At 27.8% G+C, this 26,100-nt stretch overlaps 2 protein-coding genes across 2 annotated transcripts in view; one reads left to right on the top strand and one right to left on the bottom strand.

Annotated features, from left to right (window-relative positions):
* Positions 1-5,147, bottom strand: part of LOC136986776 (WD repeat-containing protein 13-like) — a 54,147-nt gene extending 49,000 nt beyond the window's left edge. Inside the window, exons 1-2 of the mRNA XM_067284381.1 lie at positions 5,071-5,147; positions 4,872-4,984 (exon numbers count right to left, since the gene is read on the bottom strand). Of these exons, the coding sequence (XP_067140482.1) occupies positions 4,872-4,950 (79 nt within the window). The 5' untranslated portion in view covers positions 4,951-4,984; positions 5,071-5,147. The remainder of the gene's footprint in view (positions 1-4,871; positions 4,985-5,070) is intronic.
* A 5,265-nt stretch (positions 5,148-10,412) lies between these two features.
* Positions 10,413-26,100, top strand: part of LOC136986786 (ras-related C3 botulinum toxin substrate 1) — a 42,955-nt gene continuing 27,267 nt past the window's right edge. Inside the window, exon 1 of the mRNA XM_067284400.1 lies at positions 10,413-10,573. Coding sequence (XP_067140501.1) covers positions 10,539-10,573 — 35 coding nt within the window. The 5' untranslated portion in view covers positions 10,413-10,538. The remainder of the gene's footprint in view (positions 10,574-26,100) is intronic.

The following is a 26,100-nucleotide window of genomic DNA, read 5'->3' as shown; positions in this document are numbered from 1 at the left end:
AGGAAAAGTATGACTATAGGGGCAAGAAACTACAATACTGATTTAAGGTGGAGAGCATATATTTTAAATTAGATAAATTAAAATTATTATTAAAATTGCAGCCTGGCATTGTGATGATATGATAAGTAAATGCTCATTGATTTAAAAAGGTGATTGCAAGTATCATTTTTTCATGTAAAATATTTATTTTTTAATTATAACAACATTATCTTTCCGCAAAAATATAATACTGTCTAATGTTGATTAGAGGTAAGCAATTAAGTCACCATCTCTTAGTAAATTTAATAATTAGAATTAAATTAATTTTTAATTTAAAATTTGATTTATTTCTAATTTGTTATTAGACTTATTATAACGAAATGTTGGCTTTAAAAAACAATTATTATTTAAAATGGAATTTAAACCAGTTCTTTACCTACTGTGTAAAAACAAATAATTACATAAATATAAAGCTTTGAAAATATTTCAAATATTTTACTAAATTCTTTTCTAGATTTTATTTCCATTAAAAAGTTTTATATTTTTCAATTGTATAAGATGACTAAGTTAAAAATAAGGACTTTTGGACTTGAGAACATTATTCATGTAACAAATATTAAAAATCCTGTAAAGACAATTGATTAATATAATATTGTAATTCTTCCTATAACACTGAATCATGCAAATATAAAGAAGTTATATTCTATTTGCTGCAAAAATTTAAATTTTAATCACAAAAAATTATTTAAAATTTTATATCTAATTCTCATTTTATGCACTCTCCATTTGTTTTCTTGGTATTATGCATTAAAAAATATCTCGTCTCTCATAGATTGTCTCAATACGTATAATGCATACTCTGCATGCACTATATATCTAGATGATGTGAAAATTTTCTAGAACACTACATTATTTTACTGTTTTATATATGTCTCTACTGTTTTTTCAAGCATTGCATGTTCATTGTTGTTGTTTTCTGCTTTTACTTACAGGTCTGTTATTGGAAGCAGTTCTTTCTTGTCCACTGGACATTATCTGTATTAATTGTTAAATAAATAAATAAGTACATGTTAAATTGTTCTTATTTTTGGCACATTGTCAACACTTCCAAGTTACTATAAAAATTAGGTGTATATTACCCTACTATTTAAACAACATGATTAAGGCAAGATTCAAATCCTAGTGCTTTCTCCGACATTAAAATCAATATATTAGAATAAATACTACATAGAATAAGTTTCTTTTAAAAAATACATATTTCACTACACTGCAGAACACCAGGATGTGTAAAATACTGCACTCTTAGAACCTATAACTGTGTGATATAAAAACAAAGGATGCAGATCACCACAAATGTTTTCAAACTGCTGGGAGTTCTTCAGGTGCGAGACTGAATTACTGATGGGACAGAGCAAACTGTTAAAGGAAATCTGTAAAAGGAAACACCTTATAATTGTTTCTCGAATTTCCTTTAACGGTTTGCTCTGTCCCATCAGTAATTCAGTCTCACACCTGAAGAAAAACTCCCAGCAGTTCGAAAATGTTTGTGGTGATCTGCATCTTTTGTTTTTATATCACACCAGTTATAGGTTCTAAGAGTACAGTAAAATACATATTATTATGCCACTGCCAACGATTTTAATAAAACTTAAATTTGTACTACTTTGTTTGTACAAGAAATAGAAGACTTTTTAAAATTATTTGTACACATTATATTATATTAAAAATTAAATATTATGCAACTATTAAATTTTTTATTAGGCTACACATAAAATTATACATAACTGTAGGAAATGATATGGATTGCTGCCAAGATCAAACCCTTTTTCTTGTACAGATCTCCGGATAGATTTGTTATTAATGAGCTAGTGGTTATAAAGTAGGCTACTTTATAACCACTGGCTCATGGGAAAAATGGGAAAACATTGAATTTATTTCACAAATTATTCATAAAATTTTACAATTACATTTTAAAAAAAATCTATTTTGCAAGAGTAAATATAACTGTATTTTCTTTTTTTATGATCAAAAAATATCTCCAAATAAAAAATGACTTAGGCTGCTTTGTAATCACCAGCACATTTATAAATGGCAATGAATTTGTTTCTTACCATTTAAAATCTACTCATTAGCATTATTTGTTGATTAAATTAAAATCAACTAGTTAGATAATAGGCCTATATTAAACATAAACATAAGTAGTATTGCAAATAATAAATTATAAAAAAAATTCTGAGTTTTTCCAAGTTTTAACATGTGAATTCACTTGTAAATACATTTTCTGAAGGAGAAATAGATAATTACAAAAATTTTACAACTAATAAAATATTTAAAGTAAAATAGAACTCTATAATAAATATAGTTCTATTTTACTTTAAATATATATATATATTTTAAATGTTACAATAAAAATGATTGTACTTTAAATTTTAATCAATATTTTTCCTGTATTTGTGTGAAAATAACAATAAAATTTCTTGAATTTTTTCACAATAACCCAACATAATAAAATCTTATATGTTTTGATAAAAATTCAAACATTTCACTCGTTCAGAATATATTGAGATAAACCTGTCTAGAAAAACGGATTTTTTCACATAACAGAGGAAATAACCATTTCCTGCAAAAACTATTTTCCTGTAACAAAATACAGCATCTGCAGTGCATCTCTGCAAATGACAGTCATCAAACACACTGATGCTGTATTCTTTTCTCTATATATAAAGAATATATTAAATAAAATCCACAGAAACACAAAAGTGCATGAAATATATAGTAGAAGTTACTTTTTGATAATGACTACTTAAACTAGTTATATGTAAATGATTTGTATGATATATAGGCAGGAGTGTATATATATATATATATATGTGTGTGGATCATGCTACATAGTACCAAAATCAACATTTGGCAATATTTTTATTAAAGTGGCAATAATAATCAAGGTTTTTATTGCCACTTTAATAAAATTAACACTGTCTGCTTATTACCAGATTTGGGGTGAAATTAAATTATAATGCATGCTTCAGCTAAAGCAAAAAGTTTTAATATGACAGAACCTGTAAAATACAGTTTAAGCATTGTGATCAGATGTGTTATCCAGAATTATTCATTAAAAAATTATTCAAAAGTGATTCCTATTTCTAAGTGACAGGTTTTTTTTTAACTCTTTCCACCCATTGGGCACTAAGAGGGCTTCTTTTAGCTAGCTCATTATGGGGCGGCCTGGTGGTGAGGGACAAGGCCCAACGTATCCAGACAGACCACTCCCCGAAAAATTCCTGGGGATTTTTCGACCCGTTCAGATTTGAATCCAGGTCCCCCAGAGCAGTAGGCTGACGCCTTGACCGCTCGGTCATCCGGCCATAAGTGAGAGCTTAACATGTTACTTTTGCTTTCCGAACTCAAAATTGATAAGGCTACCAGCACCTTCATTAATTAGTAAGTAAAATTGATGGTGATAATTTAAAACTGGTTAAATGGTTGGCAATTTTTTTAATTTTCTAGAGTAACCTCTGTATTTATATATGTATATATATAAGGTGACCAATTGTCCTCCTTTAGGGAGGACAGTCCTTCTTTTGTAAGTTCTGTCCTCCCTCGAAAAGTGTCCTTCTACATGTCCACCTTTTTGATATTTGAAGACTAATCTGTAAATCTCCATATTCGATTGATGTCGAGCCAATCTGTTGCATGTAATGTGATGTGATGTGTTTGTATTTGACATAACAGTTCATCAAGGCTTGGTATAGTGCAGCAAGATGCGATTATGAAACACATGTGCTCTGCACAGGAGACCTTGAGATAGTGTTACCACCCGTCTGGTTTTCATCTGGACAGTCCGGGAATTGACTCACTGTCCAGGTGAACTATTAATTTTGTCCAGGAATTTCGTAGAAACTGTGAAATTATGATGAAACAAAGTTCTTGCAAATATTGTTATAAATTTACACCATTTGAACAATGAAAGACCTCACACTCACTGAAACTCATCTGCCATTCCGCCATGTTACTCTGTTTATGCTGACGTGTGACGCAAAACCTGCCTCTTGACCTTTTTTTTTTTTTGCTTGTATGTTACTCCTATGCAAGTCCCTAGTCCTTAACTGTAACTGATTTAGAACCAGCATGCACGTTATTCTTCACATTGTAAAATGACATTGAGCATGTGTCAGGAACTTCTGTTCGAACAAACCTGATCTACCGTCTGGGTCAGCAATTTTGTAAAGGTGGCAACACTACCTTAAGAGAGTGCACTGCATGCAAGTAGCTTTGTTTACTTCTTACCGAAACACAACACGGCACATATGCATGCAGTAGAGATTATTATAGTGTATTATTGTTGCAATGAATAAAATGTTTCTTTTATTTACAATATTTTTTCCTTCAATTTATTTGTGTCCTCCTTTTGATTGTAAAAAAGTTGGTCACTTTAATATATAAAATGTATACATATTACCTAAAAGTAACTTCTACCAAAATATATGCATTATGTAAATGAATAACATAGATAAAACAAATATTTAATCATATATACCAATTAGCGTATATTTATAACCATAAATCACATTACTCTCTTTTCGTTACTATAGGAAGGATTTTCAATGTTTGTAAAACTTGAAACCATTTTTATTTTCAGAAATTCAATTCATGGTAAATAATACACTCCAAAACAGCTCTGAACGGACCTTATCACAGCTGTAGACCATGCCCCACAAAAGTAAAAACGTCAAAGGAACCAGGGAGGGTCTAAAATTTGGATGGGGGGCCCAACCCCTCATTCATAACTGCAATTTTACCATCGAAACGTCATACTTTATCACAAACTTCTACATGCAAAGATGTAAGGTAATTAATAATTTACTGTTATAGAAATAAATCGAAATTCTTACTGAAATTAGGGTTATTGGGTGCTCGATAGGCGTTATATCGGGCATCTAATGCCAACACTTGCTGCCACTGGGTCGCCATTTTTGTTTACGTCGGCGCCATCTTGTTTTAGAAGCTAAAAAAATAAAAATGTCAAATATTTGTTATAATAAATTTGGTAATGAAAAGTCAAAATATTAATAGTCCCATTAAATTTTTTGCCTTATAAAATCAATTATAATAGTATGAATATTTATAAAGAATAAAATTCAACATAGATTGAGTGATTTTAAGTGTAGTAAGGAAACCAATAGCACAGTTTGGGCGCGTTTTTTTACGCAGCGCTCGAGAACATAGTTGCCAGATCTGAAGGTTAAAAAGTAGCGTGGTTGTGCTCCAACAGTAGCAGATTTGAACTGTTTGTAGCCCAAACAATAAAACCGAATTATTTTGCAACTATGCACTTTTACTAATGAAATAAGTTTGTAATATAGTAATATATATATATATATATGGACATTCGATGTATCTGCATCAATTTTCTCTAAATCAAAGCGAGTCATTCGCAGGCGCGGCGATTCATTTTTCGAACTTAGAAACTTAGCGACTGTGACTTTTGTTTTCAGTTTTAAGGCCTCTCTGTTTACACTGTATCAAGAACTGTTGTATCTGTTAGACTACTTTAGAGACTGTCGGAGAGATTAGTAAAAACTAGTTAGACTCGCGTAACTGGTTATACAATAAAGAATACACAAAGATTACACTGTCTTGACTCGCGGAAGGTCAGCGCTGGAAAGGGGAGTGTGAAACGAGGTCACCGTCCCCGAAGGGTTAACAATGGAAGTGTTAAGAAAAAGCGACGTGCAATATTTACAGGCGCAGATGCGTTTTTGCGGGAAATCGAACATATTTTCAGACCCATCTAAAAATTCTCTAATTAGTCTGGAAACGGGGAAACCTAATTATTGCATTCTGTGAAAAAAGATGAGATTGGCTATAATGCAATAATCTTAATCTTCGCTGTCGTTATTTTTGCCCGAGTAACACTGGGCCTATTCACTACATTTTTAGTAGACGTTTCCTTTTTTTTTTTTTTTTTAGGTATTCCTTGGAATATTTAAAAAAAAGGAAAAAAAGGAAACGTCTACTAAAAATGTAGTGAAATCGTCAAATTAGAGAAAGGAACGTTCTAAAACAGAAGTAGAATCAAGAAGTCAAGCGGGAAAAAACAGGAAAACGAAGTAAAAGTACAAATAAATTTGTGAGTAGCATATTTCCGTTTTAAAAAAATAATTAAAAATAGGCGCATATTGATAGATATATGAGAGAAAAAAAATTAATAAAATTAGCAGTGTTAGTGGCAATGGATTGTGGATTGTAGATTACTGGAGCGAACGACGGATAGAAAACGGAAGCAAAGTATCTTTATCTTTGTTAAACGTTGCAACTTTATTTATACAATTAAGTGTAATGAAATTAAATAAAACTTTATTAGTTTTGTATGATACAATAAATATTGTGCGATTTTATATATGAAAATAAAAAAGTAGCGTATTTTTAAGAATTGTAGCCTGAAGGTAATTATTACTAGCCCAAAAAGTAGCGTGTCGCTCAATTTAAAATTTTTGTAGCGAGGGTACTTAAAAAGTAGCCCAATCCGCTACTTGTAGCCCAATCTGGCAACTATGCTCGAGAAGCGCTTTACAGCTAATCTGAAACCCGTTTCTAAATAGCCAACGCTGCTCGTGACGTCATTTCGCTACACTTTCGCTGCATAAAAAAAGCGACCTTTGTTTCATATGAAGCAGGTTATGCTACTGGTTTGCTTATTTAGCTGCTTGCTATTTGGTAGCAGCCTGAGTCGTTTTTTGTCTATTTTTTTCCGCTCTGTGGACATTAAGATAGCCTTTAAATCATACTGATCATAAGTTCGGCCGGGCCCTCAATGGGATTAACCAGGCCTGACGTGTCCGGGATACGGGTCTTTGAAAAATTTCTAAAATGTTTGGCAAGACGGATGGCCGAGCGGTCAAGGTTAGCAGCCTGCCGCCCTGGGGGATTCGAGATCGAATCCGGACGGGCCGAAAAATCCCCAGGAATTTTTCGGGGGTGGTGCATCCGGATATGCCGGTCCCCGTCCCTCACCACCCGGCCGTCCCATTGTGGGCCTGGCCGAACCCATAATGAGCTTGATATAAGAGGCCCTCTTAGTGCCCACAGGGCGGAAAGAGTCACAAAAAAAAAAATGTTGGGGAAAGACTCGAACCCGAATCCCGAAAACAGCACCATAACGTTTTTACCGCATCAGCCATCTGGCCGTTTATACAGAATTTTTTCAATTGTTAATTAAATTTATAATTACATCTTTATAATTTTACTAATTACAGGAACGAGGAAAATTTATCTAAATTTAATATAAATTGTTTAAACGTGTCGTATCGTGATTTGGGTCAATAAAATAAACTAATGAAAATGTAAGTAAAAAATTGGAATAATGTTTTTTTTTTCCCATCTAGTTGCATTAAGAGAAGTTTTAACAAGTCCATCATGAATTCAGCTAATAAGTAAGTTAGCAGATCGGATGGTGAGAAGTATATCGAGATAAACATTAAAAATTCAGTGAATCCGATTGGAATTCGAACACAAATTCAGACCAGCAAAATACGCTCTAGTTCGGTGTGAACAACCGTTTTAAGGGAAAGAGCCTTGCGAGTTTGTTTTAAGGTGGAATCGGGCTAGAACACTAAAAACATGGAATTTTATCCAAATTTTACTTAAATTCGGATTATACGTAAAATTATAATGTAGCCAAAAAACTGTATAATTTTTTATTCATTTGAAATTGTATACAAAATACTTAAGAAAAAATTTTGTATGTAATTATTAGGGAAAACTTTGAGGTTGCAACATTTTTTCGATATTTGCTGCAACTAGATTAATTAAACTCGTTAATTACAACTGAAAATTCGCGCACATTGATAAGTCTATTATAATTTGTAATAGAAACACTGGATAACTAACGAAATATATCTTTTTAAATCTTATTTTTGTTCAAAGAACATACGAATTTGACACTTGGACACTTATGACGCAAATACGTTTATGGATCTTGATAGCTATAATAACCACAGAAAAAGTTACTCTAGGTCTCATGCAGAGCAGGGCTGCAGGTTATCCATGCCTAACTGAGCTACATCGACTCATCAATTTAAACAATTTGGAAAAAAACAGAAATGGAAATTGGTCGCAAACGTTTTCTGCCCTAAAAAATCGTGTTCAAGTCCGGATCAGATTCTCAAAAGACTTAGAAAATAGGAATGATTTGAAAGAAAACGTGACTGTACACAGATGAAATGATATCAGTAAAGAATTTCAAATAAAGACAATAAATAGCAAAAAAGTTTTGAAAAGGTTTGACGTCTAAAATTATTGAAATGACAAAACAAAAAGACACGAAGAAAAAATGATTTTAATATAGATTCAAACTGAAAAATATAGTGACGGGAAACTGGAAGCCTACCTAAAACAAATGGAAAGAAGTCGGTAGGACAATGATATATAAATTAATTTATAATACTGTCGGGACATATCGTTTGTCAGCAGGAAGTTCTCTTGACTTTCAAAGATGGACATTTTTTTTTTTTTTTTTTACATTATACTGAAATAATTTTTTATTCATACATTTATTCATTCATGGATCTGGTCAGGGTCACAATGGGTTTAATAGGACCTGACATATCTAGTAGCCACAAAAATTTTTGAGCCGACTCAGACTCGTACCTGAATTCTCCAAAGCGGTATCGCCGCATATAGTGTCTCTACAATCTCGGTTTTCCAGCTAGCTGGTTATCTAGTAATTTAAGGATAATAAATATCTTATTTTTGACAAATATATAAGATTTTGTTTACATAAAAAAGATATTTTTTCTAAAGTGAATTTCTTAAGGTAATACACACAAAATTTCAGTCCTTATCTTACATCCTTTATTCCAACCAGGAACCACTAAGCAGCAGGCGACTTTGAAGCAAAAAACTTCTAAAACAACAGACAAACACTATCAGACAATTACACACAATTTAAAAATGATCCCTATGCCGACCTTTTATTTAAGGACTCAAACTTTGTTTGTATTACCTTAAGAAATTCACTTTAGAATTTAATAATAATCCTGGGCTAAGATGTACAAAGATATTTTTTATTGATTTCGCTGAACTAATAATTATGAAATGATATCAATTTTTATTTGGTTGAAAAAATTTTATGCTCAAATAACAAATAAAGCGTCATAAAGTTGAAAATAAAAAATTTTATACCAGAATATATTTTTAGATAAGATATAAATCTGATTCCCGTTTAGATTACATTTTATCTTTCATTATGACATTTATTCGCATTTATTCCCTTTTGTATAAAATTTATTATAATATTAAATTTTAAGTTGCATCTAATAAAGTTATCGCAACTAATCAAAACATTAATTAAAGCTGATGACCAGCTACAATTTCGCCTAATATAGAAGGTCATCTCACAATGAACCCAACTGGCCCATATTACCTATGATAAATTATGACAGTATGGATTATGGATCGAATTGGAAACCGGATCCTTAGTTGGGAGGCTCATATATTCCCTTGCCGCATGTGGTTAACGTGCCAAATTTAATAATCACTATTTATTTATTTTAATTACCGATAAAATAACCAACTAGGTTAAATTAACTTGTTAAAAATACAAAAAGTATTTACTTTTTAAATATTGTAATTAAATTTGGTTAAAAGACACGTCATATATATTCTCCAGTGGTGTATGTATAATATAATATAAAATATATATATAATATGTAATATTGTATATAATATATAATATATATACATATATATTACAAAAATTCTTTTTTCCTGTAGGCACGGTCCTCCAGTGGTCAAGTAGATAAAAACTCATTAAACAATTGAGGTTGTAAAGTTGCACCTCATCAGGAGCTGGCCACGTAAAGTTTTCCAAGTTTTTCACGCCAGTAAGGCCTTAATAGGGGCCAAATTTTCCCATAAAAGACTTCTCGGGAGCATTTCCACCTCAACAGATCGCCCATGTGTCGCGTTGCCTTAATCGAATAAAACAAAACTCTATAGGCACTAAGAGGGCCATTTTTTATAATGGGTTCGGCCAGGCCCACGGGCAGCCAGGTAATGAGGAACCTGAAATTTTTCGACTCGTTTCAAATCCGAAAAATTCGATCCCGGTTCCCCAGAGCGGTAAGCTGCCATCTTAACATCTCGGCCATCCGGCCGGCCGCAAAACATTACTTAAATACTGTATATATAAAACTACATGAAATAAAAGCGTTCATTATAAGTATTATAAAAATAATAATTTATAGTAATAAGAATAGTATTATAAAAATAATAATTTATAATGCATTCGTGTATTTTTTCTCCGGCAGATACATCAATATTATTACATAAAAAAATTAAAAAAAAAAAAAAAATGACGATAAAAAATTATTCGTCTGCTCCTCCTGATGACAGAATAAAATCCGATTGGTAGTTCTTACAGTAACCTGTAGGTGGCTCCTCCTCCGCTATTTTTTCCTTCTTCCGAGACGCCATCTTGGATCTTCTCCTCCCAAATTTCTTAGAGGTAGTGAGTGATCTGTTATTAAAATCGAACATACGAGGAACGATTCGACGAGATGCAAGCAATAAAATGTGTAGTAGTTGGTGACGGGTAAGTAATAATTAATAATTTGTATAATTATTTTAAGATCGGCTTATACGAGGCCATTATTTGACGTTTCCTGAATTTCGTAAAGAAGATTTTTTGTATAAAGATTTAAAAGTGTGGGTCAAATGCGGTGTATATGTATAGGCCTTAGAGCCAATTATACGTTTGTTCTCGTTCTAAGTTGATAAGTAATTCCGCGTAGAGATATAAATCATTTTTATAAGGTAAATCGCTATTTTCTTTCCATTTAAATGTCCGATCTCTCGGAATTTTATCATTTTTTTTTATTTTTATTTTGAAGGAGATTTGATCGACGTACGATTGAAGATTCAATGAACGGAATAATCAAATGCTACATAAAATAATGCTTCTTCGAGCGTTAATTATTAACAAACAGGAAGAAACAATCTAACATTCAATGAACATTAATCATAATATATTTGAAAAAATGTGGCCTTTTCATATTTTCATTGAACGTTGTAATAGTAATTCCATTACGAAATGCTTACAAGTATATATTATAATATAATACAGAATCATTTATATACATTAATGGTAATTTTCATTATTTGATTAATTTATATTAGGAAATGATAGATTTATACGTCAAATTAAGTATATCCAAGTATTCGTATACATGATGGGTATATGAATATTTGGATTTCGTTTCCTGTATAAATCTATCATTTTTTAATAAGGATTCATCAAAAATTGCAGAATATTTTCTGAAATATGTTCAAAGTTTCAAGTATGCCTTTAACTTGAAAAATAAATTATTATTTAAATAACGAATAACATCAACAAACTGTTATAATTAAACTGGCAAATATGTTTTTTTTTAATATACTTTGACAAGCGCTTTCTATCCTAATTGGGATCTGCTTCGGGTCAAAACATTCTATACAAAATTGCTCTTTAAGCATTCCAAATTTTTGTATAGAATGTTTTGACCCCAATTAGGATTGAAAGCACTTGCCAAAGTATATTAAAATATATATATTTGCTGGTCTAATTATAAAGGTTTGTTGGTGTTACTTACTATATAATCAGTTGTGAGATTTAGAACTCTGTAAGCAATGCTGGCTAAGATATTTAGAAAATTATTATTTAAATTTATTTGATGTAAATTAAGGTAATTTCTTTTATAATACTTTCTTGTCTCTTGCCTTTTATAATACATTATCCTGTCACAGAGTGTATACTACTTTTTAAATCTGTTCATTGAATTATAATTTATCCTCTCACTTGTTTTTTAGAATATATATTGGAATTAATTACATTTACTATAGTTTCACATTTTAATACAGTATTCTGTTTTCTTAATTGCAGAAGTGTAAAAATGAAAATATTCATATATATATATATGAATATTTTCATTTTTATGATATTTTCATATATATACTGTATATGTACCATATATTCAAATAGTAATATACATATTGTGTGTGGATATTTGGGTTTTGTTTCATATATAAATTTATATCACTTCCAAATATGAATTGATCAAATACTGAAAATTACTCAGATTTGTTATTGTTAATGTACAGAAATGGTTCTGAATCATTTACCACAGGTTAAGTAAATTCTTCCTGATATGAAAATAAAATTAGATAGTAAAAAATATCTGATTTTTTTTATTTTTTAGAATATTTTAAGTATAAAAATCTATATTTAAATAAGATTGCTGTCTTAAAGTCTATATATATGATGATTATAAATATTGTGTGGTAAATTTATTATAGATATAGAGATTTTTTAAAAATGAATTTAACTAAATCATACATTTTTATTACTTGAGAAATAGATCAGATAAGGATAGTAATAGTTGAAACATTTTATTAATCAATATGAATTATGATTCTTTTCATCACTATGTAGTAATATAAACAGACAAAAAAATCAATGATTCAACAATGAAAATGTATTCAGATCAATTTTTTTCACATTTAATATTATTAATTTGATTTATAAAAAAACTGAAATCAGATTATATATAATTTGTATTTTTGTGTAAGAAATATAAATTTATTATGGTCATAATAATCAGATTTTTATATTGAAGTGTATTAAACTTTATTTTTTAGTCTGTTATTGATTAAAATGGTAAAATGTAAGTAATGGTCAATGACACAAAAATGACAATTTTTTTCCTAAAATATATTCAAAGTATGCTTTTAACTTGAAAAATAAATTATTATTTAAATTCATTTGATATTAAATAAGGTAATTTTTTTTTATAATACATTGTTCTGTCACAGAGTGTATACTACTTTTTAAATCTGTTCATTGAATTATAATTTACTCTCTCTCCTTTTTTTAAAAAAAATATATCAAAATTAATTACAGTTACTGTAGTTTCACATTTTAATTTTCTGTTTTCTTTAATTATTTTAATTAAAGAAGTGTAAAAATGAAAATAAATTTGAATTTCTTGATTCAATTTAGTCTATGTTTTAGTATTTTTTACTTTTTGTTATAAAAATTTAAATACATAAGATTTGTATTGATTATCATTATAACTTTTGTGCAGCTATCATTTAAGGATTCAAAATTAATGAAAAGCCATTTTTTTCTTTAAACATGCAGGTTGTAAAATTGATCTGTCTGTCTGCACATTATACTTAAATCTCATTAAAATTGACATTTTACAAAATAAATTTGTTAATTTACAAGTAGGAATAAGTTTCTTGAACAGAAAATTTTTGCAAATTTCAGAAATTCAATGTTATGTTTCATAAATTATCAAATTTATTATGTAAATTATATGTGTGTGCACATTATTGTTAATTATGAAAGTAGCTATAAATGGGTCCTAAAATGCAACATTTTATAACTTTCTAAATATAGAATCAGAATTTTTTTTCATTGCAATTACATTGGAAGTTCATTCTCATTGTAATTTCTCTTTTGATATGCTAATTATATTGAGTTTTTATTATAAATTAGTATATTTCATTTGCTATTATTCATTATTCCATTATTTCAACAATTTTTTCTTTTTAATTCTGTATTCTTTATAATTTTTGACATTAATAAAGCAACAGAGCTCGTCTGTAGAATGTACCTGTAGAATTTAGTTCTGCGTGGATAAAGGAATGTACTGTGCATCATTACAAGTGAATCTGTCAAATATGAATTTTTCCAAAAATTATTTGTTATTAAAAAAAAAATTAATAACTATTGTAATTATGGAATATTTTAGACACTCTGTTTGTCGTAGTTATAATTTTAAAAAATGTGATTTAACTTCAAAACTCATATTTTCACAAAAACAGAGAGAACTTGCTTTAACAAGCTGAAAACAATTGAATTGTCTGAACATATTTGAAGTTTTCATTTGTTTTTGAATTCCAATTTTCATTTTCCTCAGTTTTCAAATTATAAATACTATTTTGATAAATTCAGTATGATTATTCTTTATACTGTAAATCTTTTTTGCTATTATAAAAAAAGCAGTGTTAGTTTGGTAATGTAGCATTGAAAAAGAACGATTTACTTTCTTAAAACAGATAACTAACTAAAAAATCAGGTATATTGCTATCCTCACATTTGAATCTCTATTAGTACTATTGATGCAATCTTACAATAGGATTATATGATTCTTGAATTTATGTGGTTGTCAAAATTTATGATGATGAAATGACAATAGATTCAACATTTTCTTCCCAAATGATTATCAGTTGGATAAATCAAAACTTTATATAAATTATACTCTAGTATGATATTGCCTTCTTAAGATCAACGTTCAATGAAATTTACATTGAAAAGAATGAGAAACTTCAACATAAACTAAAATTTTCATTATAACCACTCCAATCTATAATTTGTATTTGTAAAGATATTTTAACTTTTTAAAAAATAGTTGATGCAATATCCTCTACTTTCAATATCTCCTAGAACTGTTAAGGGTATATCTGTCATGTCTTATAAGTCATTCACTGTCCATTTTTCCTTTCTATTAATAGGCAACATGAATGTTTCAAATATTTAAAGTTATATTCATCACCAACACCGTCAGAATATTGTATTGCAAATGATATGGCCCTTTTAGCTTTGTTTTCTATGAAAATAAATCATTTTATACAGAAAACAAAGGCACTTTTTCTCAGTATTCTGTATATAAAATGTTCAATTGAATTAAAAAATAATCAGGTCAAAGCATAATCAATCAATCATGTCAGATCAGAAAGCAAAAGCCGAATGTTACTAGCAATGAAATGGTCGAACTGATAGTTGTCACATGAAATCAGGTACATAAAATATTAAATTTGAAATTAATTATGTTGATGATAAATCCTGTTTTGCAGAATATCATTATCATTTAAACTTAAATAGACGATTTGATTATCAATCTTGTAACTTTCATTATTTTTATGCAGTTGGTTTATGCCACGTATTATCTTAGATAGAATATTGCATTAAAAAATAAAAGAATTATGTTTGAGCTTGAGTAATTATTTTTAGATTTCTATATAAATCTTATTTACAACTGGTATGTTTCTTTTAATGATAATGATTGAGTTTTTTATCACCATTTTTGTTATTGCGTTCACAGTAAAAGCTTTCATTTTGATAGGAAATAATTTATAAATGGAAAAAGTATAGTCTTTAGGAAATCTTGAAAGAATTTATTTTGTAAATATATATAGTATGATAGATATATATAGTCTAATGATTCTCATATAGTCAAATGATTCATAGCTAATGTATGAAAATTCTTGATAAAATATTTACATTTTATTCAGTTATACAATTATTAACTAAAATTTGATCTTTGCCTGATTTTAAGCTATTTTTATCCTGGAATTAGGTATGCTAAAAATCGTCACTGATTTTTAGCATACCCAATTTAAAGGATAAAAATCTATAATTAAGTATTCTATGTAAATGTAAAATGCAGCATCTTACCATTTCATATGTTGCAGAAACATCTCACAGGACATGTTGAATCTTTTATAATTAATTCTAAACTACCACTGACAGGTAGAAAAATAGCATGGGGATATCCTCTAATATCATAGTTTGGAAATAAAATTTTGATTATCATATAAAGTTTTAAGTGGTGAATTTCAAATTGACTTTTTAACTTGGATTTAAACTGAATGTAATTCTCCATGAATTAATAGTAAAAAAAAGCTGCAGCTATCCAAAAAATTTAAATCCAATGCTTATTGAATAAAAAAAAAATACAATTGATCCTGTGTTTTGTTTAACACATCTTGAACAAGTTAAATGTTTGTTGGGAAAAGGCTATATAACTGGAGGGCAATCTGTCAAGCAGATGCCCTCATAAGAGGATTCATATAAGAAATTGGCTCTTATTTAGGTGTAGAAAGTAAAGAATAGGTAAAGAAAACTCTACACTTCCAGCCTGTTTGTCAGATGTGAACCTGGTTCAACTACTAGTTCAATGGTTGTAGCCACTTGGCTACTAATGGTTACTGCAATATATTAAATGTCAAAATAGACCTTGATCTTGTTTAGTAGAAGTTGTGTGTGTTGTCTTAAAATATATGTTTTAGTAAAATGTAATGTTCTTATATATCAGATTTATTAGAGAATATAAAGGCCTATATATTTTTCTTCTTTTTCTCAATAATTTTTGTTTTCATATTTAATTTTGCATTCAGCTTCTTTGAGGTACCAAGCTATATTTGTAGCTTTACTAAAGGAATGTTTGATTTACAGAACAAATAATTTTAGATTGTATGATGATAAAATTTTGAAAATTACTGATTATCACAACTTACTAAAAGATTAAGTTGTTATATAAGTAAATACGCTACGATATTTGTTTTTGTAACTAGCAAAATATGTCTGCTAATTTATAAATTATTCAAGAAAACATTTCATCTTTTCAGAAATTTACAAAGTAACCTATTTTATTGGAGTCAGAAATCAGCATAACAATTTTCTAAGTACTTTCAGACCAATGAAGTCTATTCTCAGGGGAATTAGTTTTAATAGAAAGTTCTCTTCAGGATGGACTTAATCAGTTCAAAAGTACTTGGAAAGATGTATGTACTGGTGATAGCTAACTCCAATAAAATAAGTTTCTTTTTTGGAGTTAAAATTATATTTTAATTCTTATGATGTCAGTTTAAATTTTCTACAGCAGTTCTTGCTGATGGATTCTTCAGACTTGAAATTTTATATCTTGGCACACTTTAAAACATCATATAGAAGAGCAGAGGATTTTATTTCTGAATGAAAAGAATGATTTTTTATTTTGATTAAGCAATTGATTATACATATATATTATATATATATATGTAGGATTATGTATAAATTATATCTAATATTAAAGAAATAATTTTATGTATTGCTGATTATTGTTATAAATACCGTATTTTATGGACTATAAGACGCATTTTTTTTCTTCGAAAAATTGCCTCCAAAATTCAGGTGTGTCTTATAGTCCGTAGCATCTTATAGGTATTTAAAAAAAAAAAAGAATGCTTAAAAATGCTTAAAAATTAAAGTGCGTCTTATAGTCTGTAAAATACGGTAATATAACATTTTAAAAATATTGTTGAACAAAAATAAATATATTTAATATACATATTATTAATTTAATGTCAATGGAATAAAATTGTAATTGAAAAGTTTTGTTATGTAGAAAAGAATCTTACTTCATAAGACATTCAGTATTTGTGCAGTTATAATAAACTGTTTAGGTCATAATTGTGATTTAATCAGTTATATTCTAAGTTAATGACTCAGAATAATAAATTATTAATGAGGTCAGATGACTATCTTGAAGAAAGGATTTTCATTTAACTGGAGTAATTAACTTTTGCATTTTATTTTTAATTTTACTTAGATTAAACTTCAGATATATATAAACTTACAGTAATGATTAGATTATTAGATTTTGACATTTATATTTCTTCTATTTCTAAATTAACATTTCTGGATTTAATCACAAAGAAATCTTTGAGGTAATCTCTTTTGCTGATAATGTCAATACTGAATTACTTGAAAAACCTGATATGATTTGATCTCAGTTGCTTGCCACACCATTATTGAATCTACCACAACTTTAGGAGATACTTAGATGTAATTTACCTGTTGGTAAATTATATCTAACAAAATAACTTGTCAATGTCACCCGTCTAAGTGTCACCATTTTCATAGCATAGATGCTAGTGACTGAGTTGTGTCAACATTGATACATTTTTTTTTTTCATTCACAGACCAAGTTAACTGAAAATGACTGGGCTCAAGCTCAGCTAAAGGAGGTAAAATAGTTGATAGTTTACACATCTGAAGATGAGGAAAATTAAACATGAAAAAGCTTGAACTAGAAGTGATAAAGATGTTAATGATAGTGATATATATTATAATAAATTTTATGGAATTGCTGTTTAATTATTCAAGTATTTAAAAAAATGTCAAGGTTTAGGATTGTAATCATTTTTATAATTTACAATTGAAAATAAGGTAATATTCTAATAGCAGAGAAAAATTTATTACATGTATTGAAAATGCTGTAATTTGATTTTGCAATTATGGTTGTTGAACATGAAAACCATTTTGACTAATATATTTCAAATGAATCAATTTTTGATTCAGTATGTATAATTATACTGTGAGCAGAACAATAGCTGTATTATTGTTAAAGCTGTAATAAGCTAATAATATTGTGTTACAGCTAAAAAGTTAATTATAATTCTATAGCATAAATATCAAAAAACAGATTCAAATAGATATAACAGAAATATTTGAGTTTCCTAATTTATTATTGGTTGTTTAATTAGGTATGTTTAATGAAACAGCTTATTTTGAACATGAATTAAGAAGTGGTATAAAGGGTAAAAATTGTGCTTGTATCCTCTTTCGAATTCATAATGCAATCCTTAAGACTAAACAGGCAAAGATATTAATTTTGTAATAGAATATACTAATACTGAATATATGTGTGTATGAGTAAATGCATTTGTAGTAATGTACAGTACATAGTGTTAGCCACCCTCAGTCTCTAAAATCATGACTAAGAAGTGGTTTTTTTTTGTATTATTTCCATTCTAAAATTTAATGATAATGCTTGTTTCTTCCTATGTAAGAGTGAAATGTTGTAATGTAATACTTAAATCTTGCAGGTACTATCTTATTGTGCCTATTAGATAATGCTTCTTATTTCTTTAATGCTGTTTTTAGGTTTAATTCTTAGAATTGCTGATAAAATATTTTTTAGAATTGAGCTAAATGAAATCTGGATCTATCCACAAAAATGGAATGTGTATCTAAAATTTTAAATACATTTTTACAGAGAAATTTGACATTCAAAAATATTTTGCATTTTTTTAAACTAAAAAAGAATTATTAGTAGTCATTTCTATACATTTAAATATTTTTCAAATGATTATTCAGTTTTTGATATAATCAATATTTGTTAATTTTATTAAATGTACCTTTATGACAAATTGCAATATGTTATTTATAATTCACTTTCTGTAATTTTTTATTGAATTTCAAAAGTTTACCTATGAAAATAATTAATTGATTAAAAATAATTAATTAATGAAATAAATGTATCAACTTAATAGTTCTGCACAGTCTTCTACTGTTTTTATAATATAAAACTCTTAATTAGAAACTTCCATTAAGATTCTAATGTAGAAATACAACAAAAATACTTTAAATTTATAAGTTTACATTTCGTGCATGCATTTTTCTTTAACATTTTTTACTTAATCTTTCTGCTGCAGAAATAGTTAAAACTTCAAGTTCTTATTTCAAATAAGTCTTGATTCCAGACATATATACAGTACCTGAAATAATTTTCTCAGTTTATCTAATTATAGTATTTTGTGTGAAAGTCATCTTTGTGCTTATGAAAAAGATCGTTGGGATGCATATAAATAAGATTTTGTTCAAATGTAAATTAGAAAGTTTAAAAAATTTTTGAAGTGTGTTAAATAATCTTAAAATTTATTGATCTATGAAGATATTTTTGGCTTGCTTACTGGTTAATTTATTTCTATGAAATAAAGTGACAAAGTAAAACAAATTTTTTTTTAAAAAAAGAATTGCAGATCTGAGAAAAGATCAAAATAAGAGGAAGCTCAAGGGATACAAAAAGATGAAAAGCAAAGAGAAAGAGAAATAGGATTTACTGTTCTCTTACTAGAATGCTATTAATCAGAGCATATAACAAATAGAATTGGATATTAATTACATTGAATGAACTAGATCACCAGGAAAAATTTATATAAAAGTAGATGTAAAGGAATAAAATGGAAGAATAGCATTATTGGCATTTATTTTATTTTGATTCAAATATTTGATTTACAGTTTTTTAAAATAAGACTTATTTTTTTTTTTTAGAAAGCAGAAATTTTATTTTTTAATTCAAAAATGTGTTCAAAAATTTTTCTCCAGCTTCAAATGAGAATTATTTTGAAAGATCTTATTAGCATTGATCTGTGAAGTAGGAATGCAGGTAAATGGTTAATAAGAGATATTGAAATTTCTTCTTTTGGGAAAGTGGATATGAGGTACTGTATATGAAATTTATGATTTACTTAAATTATGTAGATGGTAACAACATAAAAGTCTGAAATGTAGATAAATTAAAAACAATATACCATGCATACACATTTCCAGCAAATATTTAATTCAAATATGTATATTATTTGCTGGAAATGTGTGTGCATGGTATGTTGTTTTTAATTTAGATAGTAACAATCTCTTGTATAAATGGATGATCTTTACAGAATAAAATAAAAAATCTGAATGAAAATAAAAGGTAGTTAGTTATAAGCTGAATATATGTTGAAATTCCATGTCACTTAGTCACTATTGATTATTTTGAAAAGAATTGTTAAAACAGTTACTAATAAAATTCATCGTATTTTTTTGTAATTTCCTTTTTTATTTGAAAGTGTTTATTTTGTATTTTGCATTGTTCTATGTTAGAAAATGTCAAATTAATCATAACTAATTTTTAAAAAAATGGTGGCCAGGCTGTAAAATATAACTGTGAATACTGAATTTATATGAAGCAAGAAAATTGAATTAATGAAGTTTGTATTGGCTTTCCAGTTTATATTAGCCTTTTTCTCTGTTATACTTGCCAGCATCAACATTAAAAGTATGAATATTTTTAATTGTCCATTTTTCTTCATGAAATTCTGATTTATATTATTTAATCTGTTTTACAAAAATTATGAAAGGTAATGCCAATTAGACAAAATGAGCATTTGTCTACACAAACAACAAAGTTGTCCCAAATACAAAACAAAGGTAAAAGAAAAAAAATGTAACACAATAATGTAAAACTGAATTAAGATTATAAGATTTATAATATTAATTAAATAATTAAACAAATTAAGATACTGTATTAAAATATACTATAATCATTAATTATGTAATATCAGTTAACACTTTTGGTGGTTTCTTGAAAACAGGATGACATAAATATGCATTCACTCATAGGAAGTCTTTTAGATTTTTTGTAAATAGCAATAATACTTCAATTATTTTGTTAAATAACTGAAAATCATTTAACAAAAGAAGATTGATGCAGTTTTATTTTAATATTAATCTATTGCTATAATTACTCACTCAACTAATTTTCCAGTTCTAAATTTAATATTAAAAGCCAATCTTCAATTATCCTCATATATATAATAATGATTATTAAACCATTATTTCAAAATTGAAATTTAGCATTTAATTTCATTTATAATTGGAGAATATTCTGTTAATGATTTAAAATGGATTAAGTCTGATCTGTAATTGAATTGATTTAAAATTTTTTCAAATTAATTTTTTAAAATAAGTTTATATCTACATTTATTTCAATAAAATTATAAAAATATCCAGAATTTACTGCTTTATAGCTTTATTTTGTGTGTATATTTTCAAGTTTAAAAATAACTGTTAATGATATAAATTCCAAGTAATTTGGTATATGGTGGGACAGAAAAGTTGGTTTTTTTTTTCCTTTTAGATTAAATCAATAATCATTTATTTTCTGTATTTGATTATTTATTTATTTTCTTAATATAAATACATGGGAAATTTAATTTAGGAAATAATGGGTTCAAATTTTTAAAATTTACATTTTTATGTATTTATTGATGATAAATTACAGAAATAGAACAGATGGATGAGTTTCATTTAAGTTTTCTGTGTCTCTGTTCATCCTACAACTTCCTGTTAAACTACTTCCCACATAAATGTAGGCTACATTTCCATTATAATTTCTTAAGGTGTTATCACCAAAAGTAGAAATGATCAAATATGTACAAAATAAAATTTTATAACTCAGATAGAAATTAAACACGTAGAAATAGTTTTTTAAAATATAATTTTAAAAAATTCTTGTAGTAAATTTTTATTTTGCTAAAATATTTATTGGGTTTTAATGTGTAAAATTTGTTCTTAAAGTGAAATTTTCAAAAGTCTGTTGTTGTTATTTTTAGCCACAGTTACTCATAAAATATGAATGTTTAAACAGGTGCAAGAATAATTTAGAAATTTCAAGTAGAAAAGAAGCTATTATAATTTAAAGAAAATGTTTAGACAAGATGGCATCTATTTCTAGATAACATACTTAAAAAGTTTTTCTCTTACATAAATGCATCTATGTGAGATGACATTAAACAAATGTTGAATTCTACAAACTATATATATAGTTAAAATGGACTAATTAGCATTATTGTATTATTAAAGGCATTTAACATATGCAAAATTGTTATTGTTTTTTAAATAGTTAAACAATAGTCTTGAATTGATTCAGTTTTAAATTTTAATTGTCTGTTTTCTGTAAGGTAATTTCTGCCATCTCTGATTTTAGAGATTCTAGTTTGAAGTGATCAATTAAAAAAAAACAATTAGGTAAATTATATAATTTTCTCATCTGTAATCTTTTTGATATATTATGAATTTATATTTTATACTTTAGGTAATGTAATTTATACTTCTATATTGCTACAATAGAAAATTTTTTGTATGTTTTTTTAGATTGTAAATCTTTGAATATTTTTTGTTACTAATTCTAGCTATTTATACATAATCAAATACAGTATAATTAACTTATTATAACCAGTTTGGGACTAAGTAAATAAGATTATTGTTTGTGAAAATTCTGGTTTTATTGACTTTGACATCAAAAGAGATATGTTAAAACAATTGCTTATAAAATTCACATATAGAAGGTTCTTCACATTTTCATCCTCTTCACATCACAGGTAAAACAATGTTACATGATGGAGTCAGTGTTTATTATGTGAGGTTATTCTCTACCTCATTATGCTAAAATTCATTGTTTTGTTTTCCTGTTAATTTTGCATATAATCTTTAATATCAGCCAGCATTATAGTGAAGTAAGAAATGCCAATAATTTAAAGTACTAAACCAGAAGCAAATAAGTATTAAAACAGTCAACATATAATATTTAAATTGGTTAGGACTGATAATTGCACATTATTAGTGACACGTTGAAGCAAATAGCGAAAAAAGACTCTTGCTTATTTTTGAAGAAAATGATGATAATCGGACTCTAATTATAATAATTGAACATTTTTAGGTGTATTTTTAACTCATATGTTTTGGGATTTGCTAATATTGATAACATTGAACAGTGGATAATGATATTCTTGAGTATAAGAAGCCAATTCTTATGTATGATTAAAATATGGAAGGTACATCTGCAATTTGGATTATCAGATTTGTTAATTTATCAAAAATGTACCTAAGATTCAATAAATTTAAATAGATGTTATTTGCTTTAGTAAAGTTTAAGAAATAGAATATAGTACCGGACCAAATAGCCAGCTTTCAGAAATTTGGAATTACCAGAAAACCAGCTATTTTTGAAACTGGCTTGTTTTGAATTTGGTGGGTTGTAGTGCAGCTGTAGTTTATCATATGACTGCTGTATTTTGGTTTCTGTGGCATATGCATCATCCAGTGCCACTGATGGTATATGCTGTATTAAAAATAGATTTGTTCTTTACTTTCCATCATTTATTTTATATTTTAAGTATACATTTAGTTAGCCCTCGTCCAGTAAAGTGGAAAATACAGAAGTATGGGCCACTTTAGATTCCATACTTCTGTATTTTCCACTTTATTATAAGTACTATTATTCGGTACTATTGATCCCTTAAGGATTCTTCTTGACAGATATAGTATAAAAAAGTATTAAATTATATTTTGAATATAAAGAATTAAAAGACATTTTAGTAATGTAACAAAGAACAATCAAGTTCACTGTCAGGACACAAAATACAAATTGCACGTCTCTTGACAATGCACTTGGTTGTCCAAAAGTGCTAGAGAATAATTATTCAAGGGAAACAGCAGAAAAGTGGTTTGTTTTTGTTATTTTTAAAGAACTTAGAATTACTTTTATGCATTTTTTTTAGAAATAACATACTGGAAAGAAATGGTGATGGAAAATAAACTTCCATATGATTCTTCTAGTCTTGAGGACAGACATCTGCCAGAACTAAATTACGTATTAAATTATCATAAGATGGAAAGAAAGTAATCATCAGATGACAGATTCTGTCAGAGTATTTAAAACTATATTTATAAACACAGTCAAACTTCAAATGAATGTGAATGAGTGTTGTTGTTTGGCTTAATGCCATTTGTACTCATTTTTCATTTTGAGCTGTAATGTTAAAACTGATACTAATTTGTAATCATTATGAACTTTATTAATAAATTTAATTTGATTAGTAAGAATACTATTATTGAACTTAAATTCATTTAAGTTGAATGCATTTAAAAAGTTAATAATAATAAATTCTCAAGTTAAAGAGAATTTATTATTTATATATGTTCAAAGACTTCAGATTTCCTTCCGAGAACTGTATTTACTAGAACATACGAAGGGCATCCAGAAAATAAAGAAAGTTTGGTTATAAAAAGGAAAAAGTAATGATAGGAAAATGTTTTAAGTAAGTAGTACCAAGACCAGTTATTTTTCTACATAGTCACTGTTATGATTTTTAAGCATTTGTCAGACTGTGACACTGGTTTTAGTCATAAATTTTCACTGCCAATTCTTTTAGCCAGTTAGTAAGTGCTACTTTCACTTTGTCTGTTCCAAAATGTTTCATTCTAAAATTCTTTCAGCTTGAGAAAAAGCTGAAAGTCATTGGGAACTAGATCAGGACTGTATGGTGGATGGTTGAAAATGTCTCAGCCAGATTTCTGAAGCACAGCTTGAGTGGCTGCAGCAAGTGCAATTGCACATTATCTTTCTTGATTAAATGTTAAACACCGTTTTCTCAACTTGCTTTGTTCATAATGTGATCACCATACAATTCTGTGATTTGCTTATGAATTTCTATAGGGCAAACTTTTTGTGTTTAGAAAACAAATAACACTTTGCATTTGGCAGGATTTTCAATTTTTGTTTAATTAAGGATTAAAATACCCTTGACAAAATAGTAACAATAAGTCTGTGGTTATCAACACTCTGTGTGCTAACACAACAGAGTACAAATTCACCTTTAATTGATGGTGAATTTGTACTCCTGCACAGAATGCTATGTACAAACATTCTTTATTTTCTGAATGCCCGTCTAGTGCATCTTAGATTTGAATGGCACCATAAAAATATAAGAGCCACCACCTCAAAAGGTGCCATTCAAATCTAAGATGCACTGTTAATTCTACACACTTCACCATTTTTTTGTTGTTGAAAATAGAGCTATCTGCACATAAATTTATGACAGAACTAATTGTGTTGACGTAAATTTATTCAGTATTTATTACACATTAAAGTAAGTTATATATCACTATCTTCCTTGGTATTGAAGTCTGAAATATTTTCATTTTTCATGTTAAATTCTTCCAAATCAACAATAGTTCCTTGATACTCAAACTTAAGGCTGTTCCGGTACTGAACAAATTTTTTGCACGCGGAATAATGTAAATTAGATTAATTTCTTCCAGATTCCAAAAATATACTTAGCATTTTTAAGTAGTAATAACTCTCATACTATTTCCAGCAAAACATTTTAATAAAATTCAATGAAACAAACATTTTTGGCTACATTAAGAGACCTGCTTCAGGTTTTAACAGAATTTTAACTAGAATTTAACATACATTTAACAAGAAGTTTATAAGCCTGTCATGCATAAATCAAAAAAGTAAAAACCTAAACACAATAAAAATATATATTTATTTTTATTTGTAACTTTGAAGAAACCTGATGTCAATCTGCAAAACTTGAGATAATTTATAGCAGACTGAAATTTGATATATTTATTTTATTGCTTCATCAGCTCAAATTACAATAAAATAAACATAAAATGTGCATTTTCAGCAATCCACAAGTATTTTAAATTGTTAGAAAGATTTAATAAATATAAAATATAAATATGACTTTACGAAGTATGTCTTGTCTTTACTTCCGCCGTTCACACCATCAGCAGTCCTTTAGGATTCACAGTCCCTCGGAGACGACCTTTCTTTTGAGGCTACTGCCTCCGTAAAAGAATGTTAGAAAGAGTTAGAAAGAAGACAAAATACAGCAATTAAAAATACAATCATAGTTTCT

The sequence above is a fragment of the Centruroides vittatus genome, unplaced genomic scaffold, assembly GCF_030686945.1.
Source record: "Centruroides vittatus isolate TY-2023 unplaced genomic scaffold, ASM3068694v2 scaffold_1172, whole genome shotgun sequence".
Classification (NCBI taxonomy): Eukaryota; Metazoa; Arthropoda; class Arachnida; order Scorpiones; family Buthidae; genus Centruroides; species Centruroides vittatus.
This window is presented reverse-complemented; position numbering and strand designations above follow the sequence as displayed.